Here is a 24,501-nt window from a genome sequence, read left to right on the forward strand (position 1 = left end):
CAATTTAAGCACTAATAAGAAACTTAAAAACATTAATAAGCCAATAAACATTAATCCATCTCAAAATCCAATTTCATTTTGCAAATAAATCTAAAAATTAAGGAATTATTAAGTCAGGAAGTACATACCATTAAGCATAAATGGTCCATATATAACAAAATCAGAATTATCACTATCTTCCAATTTTTAGAATCCAAATGCATGAAAATAATTAAAAAAATTTAAAAATAAATGCTTTAAAAGAATCCAAAGGAGCATATTAAGATAAGATTTGTGAGGACCACCTCAATATATTTATAAATAAATGCATAAAAAGAATCCATATGTGGCCCACCTTAATATATTAATAAATAAGTGTATAAAAAGAATCTATCTTAGGTGGACCACACCATTAAAAATAGGCAAACAACCCATGGGTTCATTAACCTAGTCACAATTCTATGGTGGGGTCCACATGAGATTTAGATCAACTTAATTTTTGTGACCATGTCTTAAAATGAGTATACACTAGTTTTGTAGTGTTTTTTATTTGAAAAAAACATATGAATTTTTTAAGGTAAATTGGCATGTTATGTAAGTAGCATAGGATGTAGGTCCACCCACCTTCTAGTGATCTAGATTATATTTTTGGTGCGACCAACTATGAATGGATCCATCAAACAAGCCAGCCATCTGATGAGTGTACATTGTACCATTGTATATATACCATTGGACATGTCTTACTTTAAACTATCCACCTAGTTTACTATTAAAATGGATGAATGGGGTGGATCAAATACATAAAATCACGGTAGATCCCATTCCGCAGAGTTTACTCTGTACGCAATCCCCTTATGTTAAAATGCTCAGCTACCCAACATTTGGCGGAGCACCTGTGAGAACTTTTTGACAACTCATAATACATTATGTTAGTCTAAAATTTGAATGGTAAGTGATGGAAAAGCCCATAAAACACATAGGGCCCAACTTTCACATTGATTCAAAACTTTCGTTGGCTGTTGTAAAAGATAATGGTTTCCTCTCTTGATTTTTATCTCACTTTTCTACGGCTCACCAGAGTTTTAGATTAGGGTGAAAATTAGCCGACGAGGTTTAATGGGATGTTTCATCACATGGACCGTTCGGATTAGAGGCTCATAACACGTGTGGAAAGGTGAGCACGCGCGCACGTGCACAGGTGAGCATGCCTTTGTACGGGTAACACCTAAGCCACTCCCGTTTTCAAAGCAGAAGAAAAGGAAACCTTACGATCAAACCCTACCGTTTTGGCGAGAGGAGTAGAGAGGGAAGGCGGTCGTTGCAGACAAAGAGATTGCAGAAAGGGAGGGCGGTCGTTGCAGACAGAGAGAGATTGCAGAGAGGGAGAGTGCGTTTCTCCATCTTCCCCTCTTTAAAAAAATCCGACCGTTGAGCCTGTAAGTGGCTTACAGGGAAGTGACTTCTCATCCCATCGCCTGCAGTTTTTTGGTAGATTTGCCTGTAAGTTACTTACAGGTGAATTTTCTCCCCAAACACCACCTGTAAGTGACTTCCCACTTACCCAACTTACAGGCATCCAAACAGGCCCATCTCTTTTCACTGCTTTCTTACAACCCTACTACCTGCTCTCTAAGTCTCCATCTCTTTTCCCTGCTTTCTCTCTTTAATCGTTGTTAGGATGGGCCGGAAGAAGAAATTCATTGACAAGAAGAATTCTGCAACATTTCAATTGCTGGCTCGAGACTCTTCCGATCCAAACAATTCCCACTCCGCCAATGGTAGCGATCGCGTCTTCGTTAGGGTAGACAATAATCAATACTTATCTCAGGGCTTCCTAGATGATGTTGATGAAAATGAAACCACCAGCCATAATTCCAGAAGTCCCCATCTCGACGGTCCCGATTCGATATTCGCTGATGCTCCTGGTGATGATGATGATGATCAGATTGGTGGGGCCCAAAATCCAGTTCTGGCAGCGAAAACAACAATGGCAATAGGAAGCCTTCCTGATCACATACGGAGAGAGATTTTGGAGCTTGGATTTCCAGACGACGGTTATAATTATCTCCTCCACTTGCGTGAAATCAGGGCAGCTGGAGGTGGTTCTTCCTTTTTTCATAACAGCAAGGCCAAGCTCGATCAGGTCCCACTCGATGTAAAGGTTAGCAGATTTCATGGAGAAAATGCATTATTCTTTTTATCGAGTAATTGGCCATCCGAATCACAGTCACCTAAATCAAACAAACTCTAATTCAAGTAGACCAACATAAATTGGAGTTCGATTTGCCCAAATTTCAGGGTTACAATTGAATTAACTGCATCCCATTGGATCCTTAATTCAGATCAATTGGCTGGACTTTGATCCTGCCACAGAGTATATGGGTAATGTGTCAATGTTCGTTCACCATTATTGTGAAAACGGCGGTGACTCTTCAACTATACACATGTTTTATTTGCACAACAATATAGATTGTCCACACATCTATATTGATGGAACACAATTTATTTATTTATTATGAGAAGCTAACAGCAAACATCTGAGTTTGCCCTTGGAATTCAGACCTCTCATTATTTTACTTCTAACAATCCATTTGATAGCCATCAGGATTAGGATAGTATGGATGTTCCATGCACTTAGGATGGTATGGATATCCATGCATCGAGTACTGCATGCGAGAAAGATAAGTCACCACCATTTAAAAAATGGTGATGATTTGTCACAACAGTCTAGCTCCCATAATTTTTAGATGGAAATACATGTATTAGAGAACTGTAAATTCAAAGTGCCTGGTCCTGTGGCAATACGTACACTCAAAATTCCATACATGAGCAGTCTCAAAACCCATGCTAAAAATTATGTATTTGGGAGTATTTGATCATTTGGCAAGGTATATGGCAGCACGCCCACTAAAAGTTGGATAGTCTCACACTGTGATGGAAAGGGCGTACATTGACTGTAAATTGCAAAATTTGGACTTGTTTTGCAATATCATCCCAATGTTGATGGGTCATCACCCAAAAGTCAGATTGATTGAGTGATTCTATCCTTTGGTTAATTGGTATTTATTTGTTGAATTCTGAATGTTGAAATATATTGAGCTAGAACATTTTATTAGTGTGTTGAACTAGGCGAATCTAGATTCATCATGGGAATTACAAAATGAAATAGGTGAACCTACCTGAAAGAGAATTTTTAAAAAGTATCGAACTTCAAACTATGAATTAGAATCTGAATTTGTCGAACTGCGATTCAGGTAACTATAGTATGAATTGTTCATATGGTGAGGTGGTGTGGTGGGTGTAAGATCTAAGATGCGCTAACAATCTCCCCTCCAGATTACCGTAACTGCCTCAATTGAACTTTTTCATAAGATCATCAGATCCGGGAGCCATGATGGACCTCCTAGGTGGGCCCCATCCGCACCACTTCCTTCCTGCAAATGAAAAACATACTTTATTTGAATTAAGCATCACTACCATTTCTACTGTTTATATACCTCCTAGTCACGTATTAGTACTATTTCTACTTTGCATATGGTGAGTGTGAGGTTTTATTTAATCTGTCCAATTTCAGGCTTATGACTCTTCAAGAGTACGGATCCATTCTGAAATCGACAGTGGAGATTCAAGTGCCAATTCAATGTATAACGTTGCGTCGAAGACGGTTGGTGTGAAGATTCAGAAAGCTGTCGATCCAGATGTAGCTGCGCTGCTTGATGACAGTGATTTATCACGGTTTGGATCAGATGTGGAGGACTTGGAAGAGGATTTTGTGGTTCAAGCTAATGTTCCTGAAGATGGGGAGGAGGAGAAAATCGCTGAGTATCCTTCTCAGGTGCAGGAAGTCGAGTTGATTCATGGGGCTGATTTGAAAAGTCATGAGCAGGAAGGTGAAAATGAGTTTGGTGGTGAGAAGCCTAGAGTACGTCGTCTTCTAGATGAGCAATTTGATTTGGTGAGTCTTTCTTTTCTTCACAATTGTCATCTTCTCTTCATGTATTTGTTATATGTGTTCTAATAATTATGTGGAATTTGTATGAATCTGGTTTATGTTAATTCATGCTTTGGAGTCATATTCATTCTTTCTCTTAAAGAATGAGTTATAAATTATAATACATTGAAAATTTGGTATTAGTCATCGTATCCATGTTTTCTTTTTTACTTGTTTCAAAGCTTAGATTTTCTTTCTATTTGTGTATTCTCAACCAAATGTGCTATGGGTAGGGTTGTCAATGGACCAGGCATGAATTGGACCCTTGACATGAAACATTGGCCCAAGCCTGGCCTGAGCTCATGTTGGGCCAAGAAAGAGGGTTGAGCCCATGTTAGGCGAAGATATATAGACCCAAGCCTGGCCCTTGCTGAAGATGGTAAGCCCCAGCATGGAGACATTTCCAGAGGAAATTCCGTACATGTGAGATTATTGCTTATCCAAACCATTGATCTGATGGGCCCTATTATGTATTGAGCAGTACTTCAAAATCTCCTCAACCGAAAGGTCGTAACCCTTACATGAAGGGTCTGGGAGTACATTAGGTTAAAAAAAAATAAAAATACAACCCATATATAGAGGGAAAATGGTCCAACGAGTGGAGGGTTAGGATCTTCTAGCAGGGCCCAACAATAACATGGATCTAGTAGGCAGCCCATCCATGTTGGTATGCACAGAGACAGTCTATTCATATTGGTGTGCATAGAGAGAGCCTATTCATGTTAAGGAAGGCCTTTCCAAGCAAATTGTTGGGTCTTTCAACTTAGGAATTCATAGGAGCTTTGTTGTTGGCAATCCAAGCATCTTGACCTCTCATCTTCGATTACCGTACAATATATATATATATATATATATATATATATATATATATATATATATATATATATATATATATATATATATATTGCAAAGCCCTACTGACTTTTTTACCGAGTTGATTTTTTGTTTATGTTTTTTTAAGCTAGCTCGGACCTCTGGATTAACTTTAACAGAAGTTCCATTGCAACGCTTTTGCAATTTGGGGAGGGGATGTGAGGTGAGAGATGTTGTCATGCCTCTATTTTGGAATGCAAAGTAGTCTCATTTCCCATCAATCGTCTTGGTATCTTGCTCATGACCGACCCTATATAAGTAGTCACTTGGGACTGGTATGTAAGTGCTTGAAAAGTTGCCAATTTGGAAGAGATCTTATATTTCACCCGGTGGAGATGTTACTGTCATCAAAGTCCACGTAATTTTTTTTTTTTTTCCAAATTCTGCTACGGTGGCAAGGAAGCTTGAGAAGATTCAAAGCAATTTTCTTTAGAAGGCGTGTGGTGATGGCTAGGAGTACTATCTTGTTAGTTGGGAGGATATCCAGAATAAGGATGGTGATGGGCTGAATAGCGGTAGAGGCAAGTGCAAGTGGTGGTGGAGATTTGACAAGGAGCAAGAGGCTCTTTGGAGAGAAGTTATTGCTTCAAAATATGGGGATATGGAGAGGTTGGTTTTTAACTTTAGTGATGAAGGGAATTGCAGCCTTTGTTTTGGAAGCTACTCTCAATTTAGAAACACTTCGGTGTGGGTCTAATTATTATGATGAGAGTTAGTCTCAAGGTGGATGGTGGTGACAGAGGTTCTGCTTTTGGGAGAATCTTTTGATCGAGGAGAGCTCCCTTGCTATGAGGTTTCCTAGGCTATACCAAGGTATAATAGCGGCCGTAATGGCCAAACCTTATGGCCATGATGGCTGACGGTATGGCCTCCGTAATGGAAATTACAGCTCTGTAACGGTCAGTGTGTGTGTGTGTGTGTGTGTGTGTATACTGTATTGGCTCTATATTGGACCATTACAGGCCCATATTGGCCTATTACACTCACACACTGTTTTGGCCCGTTATAGCCCTGCATCAGCCCATTATGGACCATTTTCTCAAAATGGGTGCCACGGCCTTGTATCCCATAGTAGATCCCGACGTAACCATTTTTTAGTACTTCGAGATATAACTTCTCACCAGGAAGCATGTTTTTATTTATTTTTTTTATTTTTTTAAAGATTCTCAAAACCCTTCAGATTTGACATGGCCTAATTAAAAATAGAGGGATTCCAGCAACTTATTTCAGAGTGGTGGAGGGATTTCAAGGTGGTAGGCTTCGCAGGTTATAGACTTTCTCAAAAGTTAAAGCTGCTTAAGATTAAGATTAAAGTGGAAGAACACTGTGCTTCGAAAAAGGGATATTCAGATAAAGGAGATCTTATCTGAGATTCATGCTTTGGACAAGGAAGGGGAAGTTGGGCAAATGATAGTTGAGAGATCGATTAGGAAAATGCAGCTTATCCAAATATATTCAGCTAGACATTTGGAGGATGAAATCTCTTGGAGACAGAAATCAAGAGATAGGTGGATCAAAGAAGGTGACAAAAATACTCATTTTTTTCACTTTATAGCAAGTGCGAGGGCCAGAAAGAATAAAATCAACAACTTGATGGTGAATGGGCAGCATTCCGAAGATCAACAACTCATATCCGAAGAGGCAATTCATCATTTCAGTGACCTCCTAAGGGGTGAAAGCTGGAAGAGACCTCGGCTAGATTTATTACAGTTTGCCAGAATCTCCGATGAAGAAGCAAAAGGGCTGGAATCTCCATTTTCATTAGAGGAAGTGAAAGGGGCTTTGGATGATCTTGGAGGCGATAAAGCCCCTGGGCCAGATGGATTCCCAATGGCTTTCTTCCAATCATTTTGGGAAACAATTCAGGGTGACATTATGGACTATGGGCGAGAATTTTCTGATAGAAGTCTGATGCAGGACATGAAATTGCAATATGATATGCAAGAATTCAGGCGTAGATCAAACCAATGCAGAATGATCACATAATAATTCCACATCCCACATAACAGATCAAACATTCAAGTAAAGGGGATTCTGCATGGGTCCAAGCCTACACAGGATAGGACTGGATCAGTAAAATTATGGACCAAACAATGCTCAAAGGGAAATAGAATTCGGCCAAACATGCATAGCAATCAGTCCCCAATCCAAGGGATTCCCCAATTTCAAATCAAGGAACCCTAGGGTGAGAAAATGGGCAAATAAATTATGGAAGATGCAATCTAGGTTTAGGGTTATGAAAATAGGTATAAAAAAAAGGAAAATAGGAAGAAAACTTGAACCTGGAACAACTCCTATGTGCGGATAGCGGGCCAGGGCCTGGCGCACATGCGCAGTAGGCTGGCCGCATGTGGGGTGGGGGCCCGAATCCCCAAATTGCTTCCTTCACCTTGGTCGGCCAGGGGGAGACCTCAAACCCTCCAAGTTTCGTCGCAATCCGATGTGCGGTCTGGGCGCGGTGCTCTGTCGAAGTTTCAGCCCTCCTGCATGGCCAGATTCTGGAACTGGCTGTAGAGAGACGAACAACTGCAAAACAAGCGGATTTGAAGCGAAGATGATTGTAGAATGGATGAAATAAGATAAAGGGGCGGATTGAGATACACGTGGCTTCGCACCACGATAGTTAGCCCTTCGAAAAGGGAGGGCTTCGCACCTACTTGAATTTTTTCACAACTCAGAAACTCAGAGAGCAAAAAAACACGCAAGAATTTTTATTCAACTTCAATAAATCAAAAGAACTACAAGGGGTGCCTATTTATAAGAAAATTCTATACCCAAAAACTCGCGTCGTGCGCAACCTATTATTTGGCGATGAAGTAAACCAAAATAAAAACCAATCAAAAAAATCTAAAGCGTTCATGATGTTTTAAATAACATAAATAAATAAAACTTAAAATATGAACTTAATCTGACTAGTGGGCCATGATCATGAGATCCTATGATGGGCTTTTCTTGACTATCGGGCCCACTCTTTTGAATCAAAACTTCGTCTTCTAACTAGGAGGCCCTCCCTGGACGTCGTCATCGAGCCAGATCGACTGTGGGGCCCTCCTTCATACGTATGTGGGTAGGGGGGTGGCGTGCACGCGCGTGTGCACATGATGTCCCCATCAACTCTCCCCGGCTGTGAAGATTTCGCCACTGGCGAAATAAAACTCTTGAACTGCTCTAAGATGTTAGGATCAAGTCTCTGAAGCTCCTCCTCAGTGAGCCACATGCTGTCTGAAGGTGGGCGTGACTTCCATTTAACCAGGTACTTCTGAAACCTGCTATCCGACGTTGAAACTATCTGATTGTCCAAGATATCCTTTATTTCCTCTTTGGGTGTGCGAAGGTTAAGTATGGGAGGTAGGGGCTGGGAAGAAAGGTCAGGAACAAGCCATGGATCAAGGGATAAATCTAGGGAATCAGGATGAGTGGGCGAAGGGCCGGACAAAGTATCAGCGGTCCCCTGAAAAGTAACTAGATCCTCCACATTGAATGTGGAACTAATTCCCATGGAAGGTGGAAGATCTACCTCATACGCATTGAGACCGTTTCATTTTATAATTTTGAAGGGTCTAGCACTACGCGCGTGCAACTTACGAACGGCCTCTGGAGGATACCGCTCGGGCCTGATGCAGACCATCACAGAGTCCCCAATACTGAATTCTTTGAAACGTCTATGTTGGTCTGCAGAAAATTTGTAATGCTCATTACTAGTAGTGATCTTTCGTCTGATTTCTTGTTGCAATGACTGTATGTGATGCGCAAAAGACTCTGCAGACTCTGATGGCTTACGGGACAATGACATAGGGACAATATCAATAGGCTTCCTAGGCTTGTAATCAGTAATGACTTCAAAAGGACTCAGACCTGTGGATCTATTGACATAACTATTGAATGCAAACTCGGCTATGGGTAGTATTGTGTCCCATGTCCTGGTATGCTCCCCCACCAAACATTGGAGCAAACTTCCTAGGCTCCTATTAACCACCTCAGTCTGACCATCGGTCTGAGGGTGGTAGACAGAAGAAAATTGGAGCCTAGTATTCATCATGTGCCATAATGTCTTCCAAAAGTAACTCATGAATCGCACATCACGGTCAGACACTATGGTCTTTGGTAACCCATGCAGTTTGACGACCTCACTAAAGAACAGCTTGACAACATGAGATGTGTCGGAGGTCTTATAACAAGGAATGAAGTGGGCTATCTTAGAGAAACGGTCCACGACAACAAATATGGAATCATGTTTATGAATAATCTTAGGGAGTCCAAGCACGAAGTCCTTACTGATGTCTTGCCAAGGGATGAATGGAACTGACAAAGGAGTATATAATCCTGTATTTTGTTTCTTTTGCTGTGCTAGTTGACAAGTACGACACTGTCCTATAAATTTGGCCACGTCTCGCTTGAGGCTCAGCCAAGGAAACCTATCCTCCACCAGGGTAATGGTCTTGTCTCAACCAAAATGACCCGCAACCCCTATTGAATGTAACTCCTAGATAAGAAAATCGCGGAAGGAGGTGCGTGGTATGCACAAGTGGTCACTCCTAAAAGCTATATGTGATGGACTGGATGCATGAAGGACTCAAACAAACTAACCCTAAACAAGTAATGTATTCCCCTATAAGAACCCAAAGCTCTGATACCAAATTTGATGCAGAACATGAAATTGAAATATGATATGCAAGAATTCAGGCGTAGATCAAACTAATGCAGAACGATCACATAATAATTCCCATCCCACATAAGAGATCAAACATTCAAGGAAAGGGGATTCTGCACGGGTCCAGGGCTACACAGGCTAGGACTGGATCAGTAAAATTATGGATCAAACAATGCTCAAAGGGAAATAGAATTCAGCTACACATGCATAACAATCAGTCCCCAATCTAAGGGATTCCCCAATTTCAAATCAAGGAACCCTAAGGTGAGAAAATGGGCAAATAAATTATGGAAGATGCAATCTAGGGTTAGGGTTATGAAAATACGTATTAAAAAAAAGGAAAATAGGAAGAAAACCTGAACCTGGAACAGCTCCCGCGTGCGAACAGCAGGCCAAGGCCTGGCGCACGTGCGCAATAGGCTGGCAACACGTGTGGTGGGGGCCCGAATCCCCAAACTGCTTCCTTGACCTTGGTTGGCCGGGGGGGGACCTCAAACACTCTAAGTTTCGTCGTAATCTGATGTGCGGTCGGGGCGCGGTGCTTCGTTGAAGTTTCAGCCCTCCTGCAGGGCCAGATTCTGGAATTGGCTGTAGAGAGACGAACAGCTGCAAAACAAGCGAATTTGAAGCGAAGATGGTTGTAGAATGGATGAAATAAGATGAAGGGGTGGATTGGGATAAATGTGGCTTCGCACCACAATAGTTAGTCATTCAAAAAGGGAGGGCTTCGCACCCACTTGAATTTAGCCCTTCGAAAAGGGAGGGCTTCGCACCCACTTGAAATTTTCCACAAATCAGAAACTCAAAGAGCAGAAAAATACGCAGAAATTTTTATTTAACTTCAATGAATCAAAAGAACTACAAGGGGTGCCTATTTATAAGAAAACCCTATACTCCAAAACTTGCGCCATGTGTGCAACCTATTACTTGGCGATGAAGTAAACCAAAATAAAAATCAATCAAAAAAATCTAAAGCGTTTATGATGTTCTAAATAACATAAATAAATAAAACCTAAAATATGAACTTAATCCAACTAGTGGGCCACGATCATGAGATCCCATGATGGGCTTTTCTTGACTATCGTGCCCACTCTTTTGAATTAAAACTTCGTCTTCTAACTAGGAGGTCCTCCTTGGACGTCGTCATCAAGCTAGATTGACGGTAGGGCCCTCCTTCGTATGTACGTGCGTAGGGGGTGGCGTGCGTGCGCATGATTTCCCCATCAAAGTCGGTTATCAAAAGAGTTAGGCGCTTCCTTCATTACTCTCATTTCAAAATTTTCAAGTGCAGATTCGTTAAAAGATTTCAGGTCGATCAGTTTAATTGGCAGCCCATATAAAATCCTGGCAAAAGTTCTAGCTTCAAGATTGAAAGGAGTGTTAGGGAAGATCATTTCAGATAATCAGAGTGCATTCATTCTAGGTAGGCAGATTATTGACAACGCTCTTATTGCTTTAGAATGTGTGGACTCGATCCATAGATCCAAGCGTAAATGTATTTTATGCAAAGTAGATATCGAAAAGGCCTACGATCATTTTGATTGGGGTTTCTTACAGTACATGCTTCAACGGATGGGGTTTGGTGACAAGTGGAGGAAATGGATAGGGGAATGCGTGAGTTCTGCTTCTTTTTTCTGTTCTCATCAATGGCTCCCCTAAAGGCTTTTTCAAAAGCACCAGGGGTCTGACATAGGGCGATCCGTTATCCCCTTTCCTGTTCTTGATAGTGGTGGAAGCTCTTTCAAAAATGTTGGATATTGGTCAAGATCGAGGCATTATTGACGGCATCAATGTTGAAGGCATGAATAGGTCGATTTTGCACGTTCAGTTTCCGGATGATATTCTAATTTTTAGCAAAGCAGAGGAACAAAAAATTTCCAATCTTCGTACGGTAGTCCGTTGTTTTGAGGTGATCTCGGGTCTCAGGTGAATACGGTTAAATAAAAAATGTATGGTATAAACATGGAGGAAGAAGAGGTTCAGGCTTTTGTGGTTTCGTTTGGTTGTGAAGCGGGTTCTCTTCCGACTACATATGTGGGCCTCCCCCTTTGCTTTGGAAAACCCCCGTTATTCATGTGGGATAAGGTAATTTCCAGATTTGGGTCTTACCTCGCTAGATGGAAATGCAGATTCCTCTCTCTAGGCGGAAGAATTACACTTATAAAGGCAGCCCTCACGAATCTTCCTTTATACTTTATGTCATTGTTTTCATGCCCGGGTGTGATCTTACAAAAATTGGAGAAGCTAAGGAGAAATTTCTTATGGCACGGTAAGGAAGATAAAAAAAGGTTTCATCTTTTGAATTGGAAAGAGGTGTGTAAGCATATCAAAGCATATCCAAGATGGAGGGGCTGGTATAAAAGGTCTTAAGAAAATGAATAGGGCTCTCCTAGGAAAGTGGATTTGGAGGTTGGGATCTGAAGATGGTAGTTTGTGGAACAACCCTAATAAAGCTAAAGTATGGGTCGTCTAAAGGGGGCTGGTGGACTAACCCCTATTCCTTACACAGATCTTCAGCAGTGTGGAAAGGGATCTTATCTACTCAGGTGGAAGTCTCTAATCATCTCGGCTTCTCAATAGGGAGAGGAGATAGGATCAGTTTCTGGTATACTCCTAGGTAGGGGACGGAGTGCTAAAAGATAAGTTTCCTCGCTTCTTCTGCACGGCGACTAATCAGGAAACTTCTGTAGCAGCCAGTTATTCTGTGATTGGGGGAGTGGTAATCTGGAATGTTGAGTGCAGAAGGAATCTCCGCGACAACGAGGTTGAAGAGTACGTGGCGCTTTTAAATTGTATTCACAATGTCAAGTTAGATTTGGAAAATGAAGACTAGTTAGTTCGGATCAAACACAAATAAGAAAAGTTCACGGTGAAATCGTTCTACAGGTGTATTGATAAAGGGGCGGATAAGAAAGAAGAGATCTACACCAATAAGATATGGAAGTACAAAGCTCCTCCAAAGATAATAGGGTTTACGTGGTTAGTGGCCAAGAATAGAGTCCTCGGGATCGATAACTTTGGAAAAAGAGGGATGATCCTCCCTAATGTATGTCTTTGTTGTACGTCTAATGAGGAAACGGCGAATCACCTATTTATTCACTGTACCTTCATTAGTCATATCTGGAAAGATATCCTTTTTCGATTTGAAATGAACTGGACAGCTCCTCCGTCGACTGGTACTTTTCTAAAGGCTTGGCATGGCATTTATTTTGACAAGAAGAAGTTGTCTCTTTGGAGAATGGCGATTCTCGCTGTCTGGTGGGCTGTTTGGGAAGAAAGAAACGACAGGTGTTTCAACGGGATATCCAAATCAGCTGGCTCTGTTGCTTCCAGAGCCAGATTTCTAGTCGCTGAATGGGCTGTTAATGTAGAAAATTTAAAGGGCTGTAATTTGCTGTTTTTAGGATCTTAGTTGCCTGTGTAGCTCCCTCGGCAGTGCAGGCTTCTTTATTTTGTTTGTTCCTTTCCTTCTTTTATATAATATAATATGTGACTTTTCAAAAAAAAAAAAAGATTATAGGCCTTGTGGACAGATGGAGTGGTGGGCTTTTGAGTCAAGAGTTTAAGGAGGATGCTATGCTAACCACCATATGGGGTTTTTGGCTAGAAAGGAATAATAGATTTTTATTTTTATTTATTTTTTAATAAACGGTTCCACCACCATAGCTCAAGTGGCAGGAGAAAAAAAAAAAAAGATGTCCTTTGGGGCTATGTGGCTCAAGTGTTCCAAGAAATTTCCATCTTTGATCTTCTTTGCGGTTGGACCAGCATGATTGATGATTACTAGTGGTAATCTTCTAAAGCTGAAGCTAAGCTAGAGAAATCATCTATGCCAGAGGAAGCCTGATATCAATGCAAGCTCTTTGGGTAACCGGTAACCCTATTGCTTTTGGGGTTAGGGGCATTCTAAGGGATGAGCATGGTTCTATCAACTTAACATTATCTGGCAGGTGCGGTCTAGAAACTTGAAAAAGGCAGAGCTATGGCCATGATATTGGCGCGAAGGTTTTTTTTTTTTTTTTCTTTCTTTCTTTTCTTTTTTCGCTATTCGGGTTGCAAGTTCATGATGGTTGAGGGCGATTCTTGTAATGTGACTACTTATGCATCAAGAAAATGCAATTCCTGTGGGATCTAGTTTTTATTTGCAATAGCATTAGGTTGTGTTCCCATTCTATTGATATTACCTTTCACTATATCCTAGAGAAGCCATTGGTCTTACCAATTCCCTTGTGAAGGAAGTGCTTCTTAAATCTTCTCTTTTTAGATGGGATTCCTTATCTGCCGTGATGGATTTTTGTATCTTTCGCTCGTTGGGCTTGCTTAATAAATTTTCTTGTTATTGATTAAAATAAGAATTGCATCTCACCAAAGGTATTCCAAAACAGCATAATGGCTGTAATGACCGTTATGTGATGCTAATGGTGGTAACCGTTGCACATTACGGGGTCGTAACGGCTGTAACAGTCCTGTAATGGATGGTTACGGGGCTGAAATAAGTAGTTTTAAAAAGAAGAAAAGGATCCGTAATGAGCGTCATGGCCCGTATCATAACAGTAATGTCAGTGGCCGTTTTGGCCACCGTTAATTTTATGGAAGACCTTAATCACACTTTTATTTCCTGGAAAAATATCAACTTGTTCTGTAAAATCCAAGATAAAGAGACATGGCAAAGCTTTTTTTTTTCCTAAATGGATTTAGAAGGCTGAAATTCTATGGTTGTTGGCTGCTCTAGTACTGGATTAAATCAGGTAGTTGTATGCATCGATTGGCTATTTGTACTTTAAAATCCAAAAAATCGTTTAAATGTGAAACTTATGAGGGTGTTGGAAAATATTTTGTGTTTAGGTTATGCTATTTGGCTTAGATGAGAAAGTGTGCCATGATCAAACTGGTGTATATGGAAACTTTTATTATATTAGTAGTTAGGACATTTATATGATGGTACTGGGATATTTTATTATCTTACCATAGTTCCTGTAAGCAAATTAAATGTTTCTTGGGTTGTTGAAAGATTAGGTTGTCTCTGTCTATTTCAAAAGAGAGCTTTTAAGCCATCATGTACTCTCCATGTCATCGAATCACTGCATCAGAGGTGCACTTTTCAACTACTAATGTACATGCGTACATGCATACATATCATCACCATCAGAGCTTTTCCCTAGCTATTTGGTGTCAGCTTTATGAATCCTGTTTCTTAAAAAATTCTTAATGCCCTAACTTCTGTGAACGAAAAAGCTTATGTATCCATTCTCATGGTCACTAACCCAAGTCCGTATAGGCCTTTTCTTGTCCTCCTTTTAGGCTCTTTCAACACTAATCGAAGTTTCCTATCTTATCCACACATCTCTGGTTTTCTTAGCACATGGATGAACCATCTCAACCAGCTCTCCATTGTTTCAATTTCGGATTATTCCAAAGTTGCTTTGAATGACCTTATTCTTAATTTTATACTTCCTAGCTTTTGTAGGCATTCATCTCAATTTCGTCATCCCTAAAATGTTCATCCTTTGTTAATGCTACCTCTTATTTGCCCAGTACTCTGCCCCAGGTAGCATAGCTGATCTGATAGTTGGCTCATAAAAATCCCTTAAGTTCCATTGCCACGCGGCAATGACACAGCACTCTAGAAGAGGGTGTCTTGTCTGCAGGACGAATCTGAAAGGCTGAGAAAACAGCATGTTTTTCAGAGCTAGGAAGATTTGGTCGTTAAAGACTGATGGATGTTTTTCAGAGACAGATCAGACCAAGGTGAGTTCCAGAGCCTTTGGAGCACTGCTACCCTGTTGAAAATTAAGGTGTTTTTCGTAGACAACCTGAAAAGACGAGGCATGGGCATTCCAAATAGATGTGTGATGTGTTGTAAGGAAGAGGTGACAGTAAACTGCTGTTGCCTGACTAACTGTCCTATGGCCAGAAATATTTGGGCTGAAGTGTTTGAGAAGTTTGGCATTTTCCGGGTGCGGCCAGGTTCAGTGCAGTGCTTCTGGCTAGAGAGATATGAGAAGATTTTCCGAGCAGGTTAGGGACATTGTCAGCTGGATTTTTTAGTTGCTTCTGATGTGGAGCAGGGCTGATGGAGGGGTTAGAAAGAGCCCTTTGCTATTCCCTGAGGTAAACTGGAAAGATATTCTTCAGTGGAACCCACATGTTCCATAAGAGGTGCCATCATGGATGCCACCTCCAAGGGGCCATTTCAAAGTCAACTTTGATGGCTGCTCCTTTGGAAATCTTGGTTTTGCTGGCATTGATGTGTGCATTAGAGAGCCAGGCCTTGATTTTGTTGGAATTTTTGGGTCCTGTTGGAATCGAGGACTCAAATATTGGAATTCAGGAAGGAAGAGCATTACTGCAAGTGGAAAAGTTATTGGTGGAGCATAATTTTTTCCAGGCTGTGGTTGAAGGGGATTCCAAAAATGTTATTTCATGAGCCATCATGGGAAGCAGCCCTTGAATTAAGCAGAGATAGATTTCTTTCTGGCAGGTAGAGAGAGAAGGAAATGCTGCAGCTGATTCATTGCCAAAAGGAGCTTCCAGAGGTGAATAGAAGTGTTTAGTGGGGATAGGTCTCAGATGTGTTTTATGTCTGTTGGGATCTTGGATGTCTCTGTATTGAACAATGTTTTAAATAGCTACACTATGTAGCGTAGCAGAGTCTTAATGCTATGTAGCTCATGAAAATAGCTAAAGTCGCATTTAGCCTATGCGACATGATAATTTGCATACGCTACACACTACATAGACTATGCTACACACTATGCAACTTACATGATGTTGTCAATGATTTGTTACATTTTTCCATTTCCAATAAAAATTAGTTAACCATTTTAATGCTTTTAGTAAAATAATATAAATAACAATATTACTTTAGGTTGCATTTTGTTGCACCAAATATCATGAAATTTTGTTAAATTTCATTGTTAATCAGTCTAATTTCATATAAAATATCATGACATTGGTGCAACCAAGCATCTTGATTAAAAATCTTGTAGTTGCGTGTAGCTTACCCTACATGCTATGTAGCTTAGGCCTCACCCTTCAAAGGGGTGAACGGTATGCTACATGCTATTTGCTATTTAAAATACTGGTATGAATAATTATGCACTCACAGGGATGCCTGGTAGGGCTGTCAACGTGCCAGGCCTGGGGTTGGTCTCGGCCTGGATTTTGAACTGTTTCAGGCCGGGCCTATTCAAAATTCTGATTTTGGCAAGCTCGAGCCTGGCCCATTGACACCCCTAATGCCTGGGTTGCTGTTGCAATTGCATGTTGTTTGTTTTGAAATAAAAATGATTACCCTTAAAAAAGAAAGAAAGAAAGAAAATGAAATCACACGACACTCTAGAAGTATGTTGTCACTTTATCCACCAAACTCTAATGCTGTTGGAAACAACCTCATGCAATACATGTAATCATCATCATCTAAAAAAAAAAAGATGACTACTGTACAGAAATGTCACGGATCTTTCTTTTTAAAGTCACCATGTTTGGCTCCTTGTAACCTTGTCCAACACCTGCATGTATCTGCGTCCAAGGCTCTTGTTCCAAGACCTATTGGGGTTTGGACCCAGCTTACCTGTCAAAAACAGAAAAGAATGGATGGATGTCGTGAATCTGACTAAAAACCATCATGCTTGGCACTGTGTAACTGTGTGTCCAGTACCTATACACTTATCAGCATCCAAGACTCCAAGGTACATTGATTCTAAGAGCTCTAATCTCTTAGTAAGCTATTTACATGGGGGTTGACCCCTAGTGGTTTTTCTTGCCCATATTCTAACAACTTTCTTCTACTTTCCGATATGCAAATTCCAGTCCTCGCATTTCAGAGAACTGCATGAACTGCAGATTTTGAAGATTCATTTTCTATTTGTATCACTTGTTCCTATTGTTAATGCTCTTAACATATTATCTTCTACATATGTCCTGTTTGTATTACAGCTTACCCTACGGGAGTATGACAGAGACTGTGATAGTGATGATGATGGTTCATTCACCGCTGAAAATGAATCCTTTGCACTGAAGCTGAATCATGCTCTTAAAGACCATGTAATGGATGACCTTGAACTCGATGACCAGTATAGAGTTCCCGGTGATTTCATTCATGGGGATCAAGAATCAAGCAAAGGGAAACAAATGGACTTCTCTGCTGATGTGATCCGCAAGTGTGCAGAATACGCTGAAATGTACAGTAATGAAAACCAAGATAATGCGGACATGATGGTTCTGCAGGAAAGCAGCGATGAATCTGAGGTGTGGGACTGTGAGACTATTGTTTCTACTTATTCAAATCTTGATAACCACCCTGGGAAAATACAAGCTCCAGAAAAGCCTAGGAAGAGACTTGCCATAGCTATCTCTGGTGCTTCAAGTAACAACAATCATGTGATTTCTCTTCGAGGAAAGGAGAAGCTTCCGGTGGAGTTTTTGCCAATGGGTAGGAAAAATGTCATGGAAAAGGAGAAGAAAGCACCAAGCTTGGGAGATCACCGGCAGAAGAGGAGGCCACATGGTGAGGAGTCAAAGGAGGAAAAGAAAGAACGCAAGGTAATTGTTGATAATATCCGACTGTATCTTCATGTATTCATAGGCACTCAACCTAGACTTGCAAAACAGTAGAAGACTGATCTATAATGAAAGAAAATGGTTTTATTTCTTCTTCGAAAAAAGGAAAAAAGAAAAAGAAAAAAAAGAAGAAGACTTTTTATTGCTAATCAAGGATGTTTTGACATCCAATTAATCCAAAATTTGTGTATTTTAACACCCAAAGTTCAAAAAGGCCAAGTTGATCAAACTTTCAGCATTCACAATAGAAACAGTTTTCTGGTTACTTCATGAAAAATCAAGGGTTATCAGTTATTGCAATTTTCAGAGTTTTGACACTGAGAGATGTCGTCTTTTTCTCTCTTTCTTCTTCTTACTCTTCTTCTTCTTCTTCTTGATACATTAGACTGGTGTTTCATAAGGTTTACTTGATGCTTATGTGGTTGCGGTTGAGTTCTTTATACACAGTCTGCTATAAAAGAGGAGAGACGGGAAGCACGGCGTGCAAAGAAAGAATTGAAGGAACTATACAAGTGTGAGGCTCAGCGGGCTCAGAAGGTTGCTGCTATTTCAGCGCCATCTTCTATCCATCTCATGTAAGCTTTGATGGCCAGCATTAAATTAATTTACTTGGAATTTACTGTTGGAGCTCATTTCAATAATATTCGAAGATTCGATATTTGTATTTTAATTAAGTTTGACATATTACAGATTTTCTAGTCTAAGTCTCCACCATTAATGCCCAATGCATTATAGGTGGTCCATTGTTCCCTCATTTCTTAAACATAAAACATCCATTCGTTATGACCATTTATCTGCTTCTCATAAGATGATTTGATGTTAGTTCACATCTTTATCTGCAAGTCATCCAAATGCAATCACTCTTGGTAGCTCTGGATGTGACTCAATATCTGTTAGCAGTATTAGAGGAACTATTTCCTGAAAAAAGTGAATTATTTTTCTCTGTGTCTTTTTTGTTTTTTTTTTTTGTTTTTTAACACACCCACCCACCCACTCACACATATACACCCACACCACATGAGCACTCGATCCTAGGATCTCAGTGTTGAAATAGAGTCTGTCTACCACTAAGCCATGGAGTGACCCATGGAAAAAATAATGAATTATAGAATGCACTTTGCTGAAAAAAAAAGAGCAGCAATAATTCAGTGCTCTATCCCCTTCTATCTGACTCTCTCTTGCAAGTATTTCGTACTGTTATAGTTAGCAAACTGGTATGGTCAACCCAACATTCACCCGAGTCAACCACGTTGGGTCATTCACTGTATAGCTGGGTCAGGAAACCATGCCATCCTGGTTTATGCCTGACTCGGCCTGTTTTATTGGTTGGTGTGCAACGTGGCCGATTCTTTTACTAGTTCCAGTGTTGGTTGGCCTGGTTTCCTGGGTGGACTTGGACTCATCTAGGTTTTCCTGACACCAAAGAAAACAGGTTTCTCAGTTGCTCTGGTATTTGGTAGGGAGATGGGTATGTGGTACACCACTTCCTCTAGCATGTGTTACATTGGGGTTAGGATCATTTGGTCAATCAAGTACAAAATACCAAGTATGTGTTCTACACTGGGGTTAGGATCATAAGGTCACTCTATTACAGAATACTAAGTATGTGCAATATAAGTATCATAATCATCATAATCACTGTCATAGCCTTGTTCCAGCTATTCATGGTCGCTTTGCTAATCCTGTTTAAATGATAAGTGTCATGATTGCCTGGAAAAAAGTTTGACAACTGGCTTTCCAACTGACATCAAACCTCTCATTTAGCGGGTCTGGGGTCTGGTTGGCACAGTGGGTACCTGGTAGAGTTGAAAGTAATATTACCATATACACAAATTGTAGTGGTAATTTATATACAAAATTGAATATTATTAGGATGAATATTGCAAGCATAGTAGTATATAGAGCTTTTCTTAGCCCACATGCATCTGCAATAAATCTCAGGTACACACCATACATGTGCCAGCATGGCACAATAAGTCCAAGATCCAATACATCCATCAGAAAGTCATCACTATATTCATGCCTAGCCCAAGAATCAGGTTCATCCACTGGTCAGGTGGGCCACAGCTTACAAAACAAATGTGCGGCTCTGAAAAACTTGTCTGAAGCTTTCTAACCCATCCGCCTGTTTCAAATATTGCAGCCCACATTCTGAGTGGACCAGATATTTTTAGGTAAACATGTAGGTCTGACCAACCCAATGGGTGGATTGGACCTCACAGGCTGGAACATATATGGCGTGTACATGAGCTTTATTGCACACAAGTGTGCGCTTAGCAAAGCTTGTATTATATATAATATAAAATATATCAGTACTATATAAAACTACTGAAGTGATGCATTAAAGCTTACCATTCTTATTATTATTTTGAAAGCATACTATTATATTATATGCATTAATGTCCAAATTTGTAGATCCTAAACCGTATTGTGCAATGTGGATCATAAAATTAGGATGATCAATGATTTAGGTAATGTTGATTGTGATCCACCTATAGTTGCACGAAACGTGAATAGGAGTAGCAGTAAATTTGGGTGCAGGAATGATGAAAACTATGTTTAAAAATAATTAGCAAGCATACAACAAAAGCTAGCAGGAGTGCTAGCTAGTCCGGAGTGCTATTGAAACAAGAGCGACACCTCATTAAAGTTGGGATTACAGGCATATAATTACTTACAATAGTATGTTTTTTTTTCTTTTTAAATTTATTTATTTAAATTATATATATATATATATATATTACACACACACACACACTCACGCTGTAGTGAGATTTCACCACCCATGGATACTCGAACCCTCGACGAGGTGTTGAAACTCCTAAGAGTCTACCACTGGAGCAAGAGGAAGTATCCACAATAGTATGTTGTTGATTCTTGTCAGACTCATGATATTTGTAATCGTAATCGTAGTGATTTTGAATCCGGAGGCATTTGTGGTGATTCCCATGATGTTCAGTTGATTTGTAATGAAACCCACTATAGTAAAAAAAAATAATTGGCGATTGACCAAAGAATTTTTCATTCCCTTAAGCTTTCTCACCAAGTTTGGAGGTCAAAGACTCGAGAACCCAGCTTTCAGCATGTCCGGCTGAAAAACAACATTCTTGTTGAAGATTTGTCTGATGCACCATTACATGCATGCATATCAAAACAAACAATTGATAGATTCTTGCATTTTCCTCTCTTTCCTTTTTCCCTTGCATTACTATTGGGAAAGAAATGAAAAAAAATAAAATCGTGTTGATATGATCTAATCTGCCGTGTCATATTGATTTTATAATATGCTGACACACCCTCCAAATCTGATTTTCAGATCGTTGGGTCAAAAGGCCATTTCTGGATAAGTCAGGTTTTTTTTTTTTTTTCCATGTGGTAAATTCAAATTTGATGGTGGTAGAGAGCACATAACTCGGTTATAGTGTTGTTGATTTGATTCTTTGTTATGGTAGTGAGCTGGTTAGCTATATAAACATGGTGTGAAAAACCATTTCACATGTTCTGATGAAGATAAATGAAGCTGAGTGATGTTTTAATATTTTTGTTTCCTTGTTAAAATAGGTAAGCTGCCGTTTGAGGGTGTTTTATAACCTGACGCAACGTACTCCAGGAAGATGGAAACATGGTAGCAGATACTCTAGCTTGGGATGAATGATTGCAAGCCCAGGATACTAAAACCAGCCAGTTTTCTACAGTAAGGTTAACCTAGTAGAGAACCAATCATGAGTATAAATAGCTTACTGAATTTTCTGTGATGTGCTCAGGATTTGTTTGTAAACAAGGCACATAGTTTTGTTGTTGAGTCTTTAAGTCAAATGAAATATTACAGGTAATGGATGATAATGGCGTCATGCCAAATAGAAAAAGGCAGAAAGTAAAAAAGAACAAGGAAAATTAACAATATCATCTTTACTCTCATTTCATTAACACCTAAATAACTGGAAGTAGCATTAGATGGAGATCGGCAATCATAAGCATTCATGTTTCCCTTGACTTGGAAATACAAATATCATCGGAAGGTGAAGCTGATGTAGATGGTGATTGTGGATGTGGAATGGGAGCTGGTTGGACTCCGGGATCTGGGATGGGTGGGGGGTTCACACACCCAGGGTAGTCTTCTGAAGCCATGATGGAAACCAAATATTCTTCTTGCGCTTGTTTGTTTGTCCAGTCAATTTGAGCCTCTTTGATTGGTGGGTGAGAGAGGTGAGAAGCATGAGACAGAGATGCATCATGTAGTGGGGTGACCATGATCAACATCATCATACAGATCATGTATGAGGCCATCCTTATGATTGGATGTAAGGTTATCAGTGATTTTATTTTTATTTTTGGTTTTCAAATGCAGTATGAGGTCCCACACACTATTTGTATCCTTGTGATTTGTACTTGGTGGTCCTTATGGTTAAGCTCTTGAGTGATGGCCTAAGTCATGCTTCTTTTGTGAATGATGTTGCCAATAATAGTCGGAGATTTGATTAGGCATCTTAATATTTAGGGAAAACAAAAAACAAAAAACTTTGGGTAGTCTAGACTCTAGAAGTGTGATGATCTCCATACATATAGCTGTTGTACATGTGACATACAAGTTAACTAGAATATAACCAAGCAAGCCTTGGGCCTCAGCTATAGATGGTCCACGCCTAAAAATTACACTGAAGGTTTGATGCAGAAACTGACCGATTAGTGGATGTTTAATGGGTGATCAAAATGAAACAAACCAATGGTGAAAATTCAATAACTAGATGATATCTATTGATCATTGGGTCCTACAATTTGGAAGGTTTGGATTTAGTTTCATGCATTCCATGTTTACCATAGACAAGTGCATTCTTATGCTTCTCTTCATACTCTGCTAGTGTTAAATAATTCATTATAAATAAATGATGACGTGTGTGATAACAGTACACACTAGGAGGATGACTAGGGCTCATGATTTTAGTATGTCCACGGTTAGCAGGTAACTACTGATTTTATATATATATATATATATATATATATATATATATATATATATATATATATATATATATATATATATATATATATGTATATATATCCTTTTTTTTTGGGTTTTTGGTTTTTGTTTTCTGTTTTCTGTTTTTAATTTTTAATTTTTTAATGTTTTGAGTCTACTTCCAACCTTGAAGAGAATTGGGCAAGGTTTCATCAGATTTCATTGTCCATGGAATAATCTGTGTTTAGAAGAACCATATAATAAATGATCCAGCTTTGCGGTTTTCAGTTCTGTTATGTTGCGACTAGAGACCTTCCATGGGTGAACATGGATGGGCCATGCCCAAAAATCTCCTTCATGATGCAATATTAACCTTTTGATTTGGTGGCACAGAAATAACGGGTTGAAAAGAGACTGCATCTGAAAAAGGCCCCAACCAAGATTGATGGCTGGGATGTCTATCTGGTAGATTTTTGGGACGCTGTCCATCCACAGCAATAGAAATAACAGTCTGATTACAGCACTATGGCCCCCACTCGCACCGGAAACCTGCACATCACGTGTGCCATAACATAGACGGCGCACCATTTTTCAGTTCATAATAACCGATTCATCACCTGTTTTGGATAATCAAGGTGAGTTCATGTCCAGTTTTTCACCTGCTTTGGACGGTCAGGATAAGTCCCTATATTTATCACCTGCTTTTGATGGCCAAGAAACGTTCTGAGCCACACAATAATAATAATAATAATAATAATAAAGATGATATCTACATGGAACGCATGGAAACGGGCAATTATTTCAGCTTCTATCATTAGGCAGCATGTTATGGAACCGATAGCCTACAGCATTTCCTTTTGATTTTGGTAGGCCCCATGCCCTCCACATGGTTGGGATTCTCCGCACTAAAGCTACGCATGGGGCCCACCAGAATCAGAATTAGACCTAAACGTGATGTGCAAGATCCCCTGCCCAAGCGGTGGGACCCTGATCCATTTCTACAAGTATTTTGTCCTTCATCAAATTATTGTCATGGGCAAGAGATGAAAACAATACACACACACACACACACACACACACACACGGAAACGCTCACCTGCCAACCAGTTCGTACATACTACGTACGAACTTTTTTGAGAACCCATCCTACGTGATGTGGATCCAAAATCTGAACCGTTCATGTGAAGCAGCACCTCGTGAAACCCCTCAGGCCCAAGTTTTACTTTGATCTAAAACTTTGATGGCCCATGAAAAATGAAAACATTTTCCTCCCTTGATTTGCATTTCTCTTTGCTATGGCCCAACAGAATTTTAGATCAGGGTGAAAATTTGTTACATGGAGTTTCATGGAATTCCGCATCACATGGACCGTTCAGATTAGACACCCATGACACGTGTGCAAAGGTGCTCACGTGCGTAGGTGCGCAGGGGAGCATGACTCTCTCTCTCTCTCTCTCTCTCTCTCTCTCTCTCTCTCTCTCTCTCTCT

At 40.0% G+C, this 24,501-nt stretch overlaps 1 protein-coding gene across 6 annotated transcripts; it reads left to right on the plus strand.

Moving 5' to 3' along the window:
* The first annotated feature begins 1,239 nt into the window (after nt 1-1,239).
* Nucleotides 1,240-21,962, plus strand: LOC131243401 (uncharacterized). Of its 6 annotated transcripts, none has more exons than XM_058242739.1 (7): nt 1,240-1,366; nt 1,657-2,140; nt 3,554-3,934; nt 17,433-18,038; nt 18,504-18,631; nt 21,373-21,408; nt 21,618-21,962. In XM_058242739.1, the coding sequence occupies exons 2-6, from the start codon at nt 1,658-1,660 to the stop codon at nt 21,401-21,403; spliced, it is 1,629 nt and encodes a 542-aa protein (XP_058098722.1). In that variant the 5' UTR covers nt 1,240-1,366; nt 1,657; the 3' UTR covers nt 21,404-21,408; nt 21,618-21,962. The 6 variants fall into 6 exon arrangements, 4 of the variants coding, with proteins under 4 accessions (XP_058098722.1, XP_058098721.1, XP_058098723.1 ...); XM_058242738.1 differs by having other exon boundaries at nt 1,262-1,494; XM_058242740.1 differs by having other exon boundaries at nt 1,273-1,415.
* The last annotated feature ends 2,539 nt before the right edge of the window (nt 21,963-24,501 follow it).

Source organism: Magnolia sinica, chromosome 4 (genome assembly GCF_029962835.1).
Source record: "Magnolia sinica isolate HGM2019 chromosome 4, MsV1, whole genome shotgun sequence".
Classification (NCBI taxonomy): Eukaryota; Viridiplantae; Streptophyta; class Magnoliopsida; order Magnoliales; family Magnoliaceae; genus Magnolia; species Magnolia sinica.

Excerpts from the sequence above, each read along its gene's own strand:
- LOC131243401 (XM_058242739.1), top strand. The coding sequence starts at position 1,658 with ATGGGCCGGAAGAAGAAATTCATTGACAAGAAGAATTCTGCAACATTT. Across the intron at positions 2,141-3,553 it reads AGGTCCCACTCGATGTAAAG|GCTTATGACTCTTCAAGAGT; the intron begins GTTAGCAGATTT and ends GTCCAATTTCAG. Across the intron at positions 3,935-17,432 it reads TAGATGAGCAATTTGATTTG|CTTACCCTACGGGAGTATGA; the intron begins GTGAGTCTTTCT and ends TTTGTATTACAG.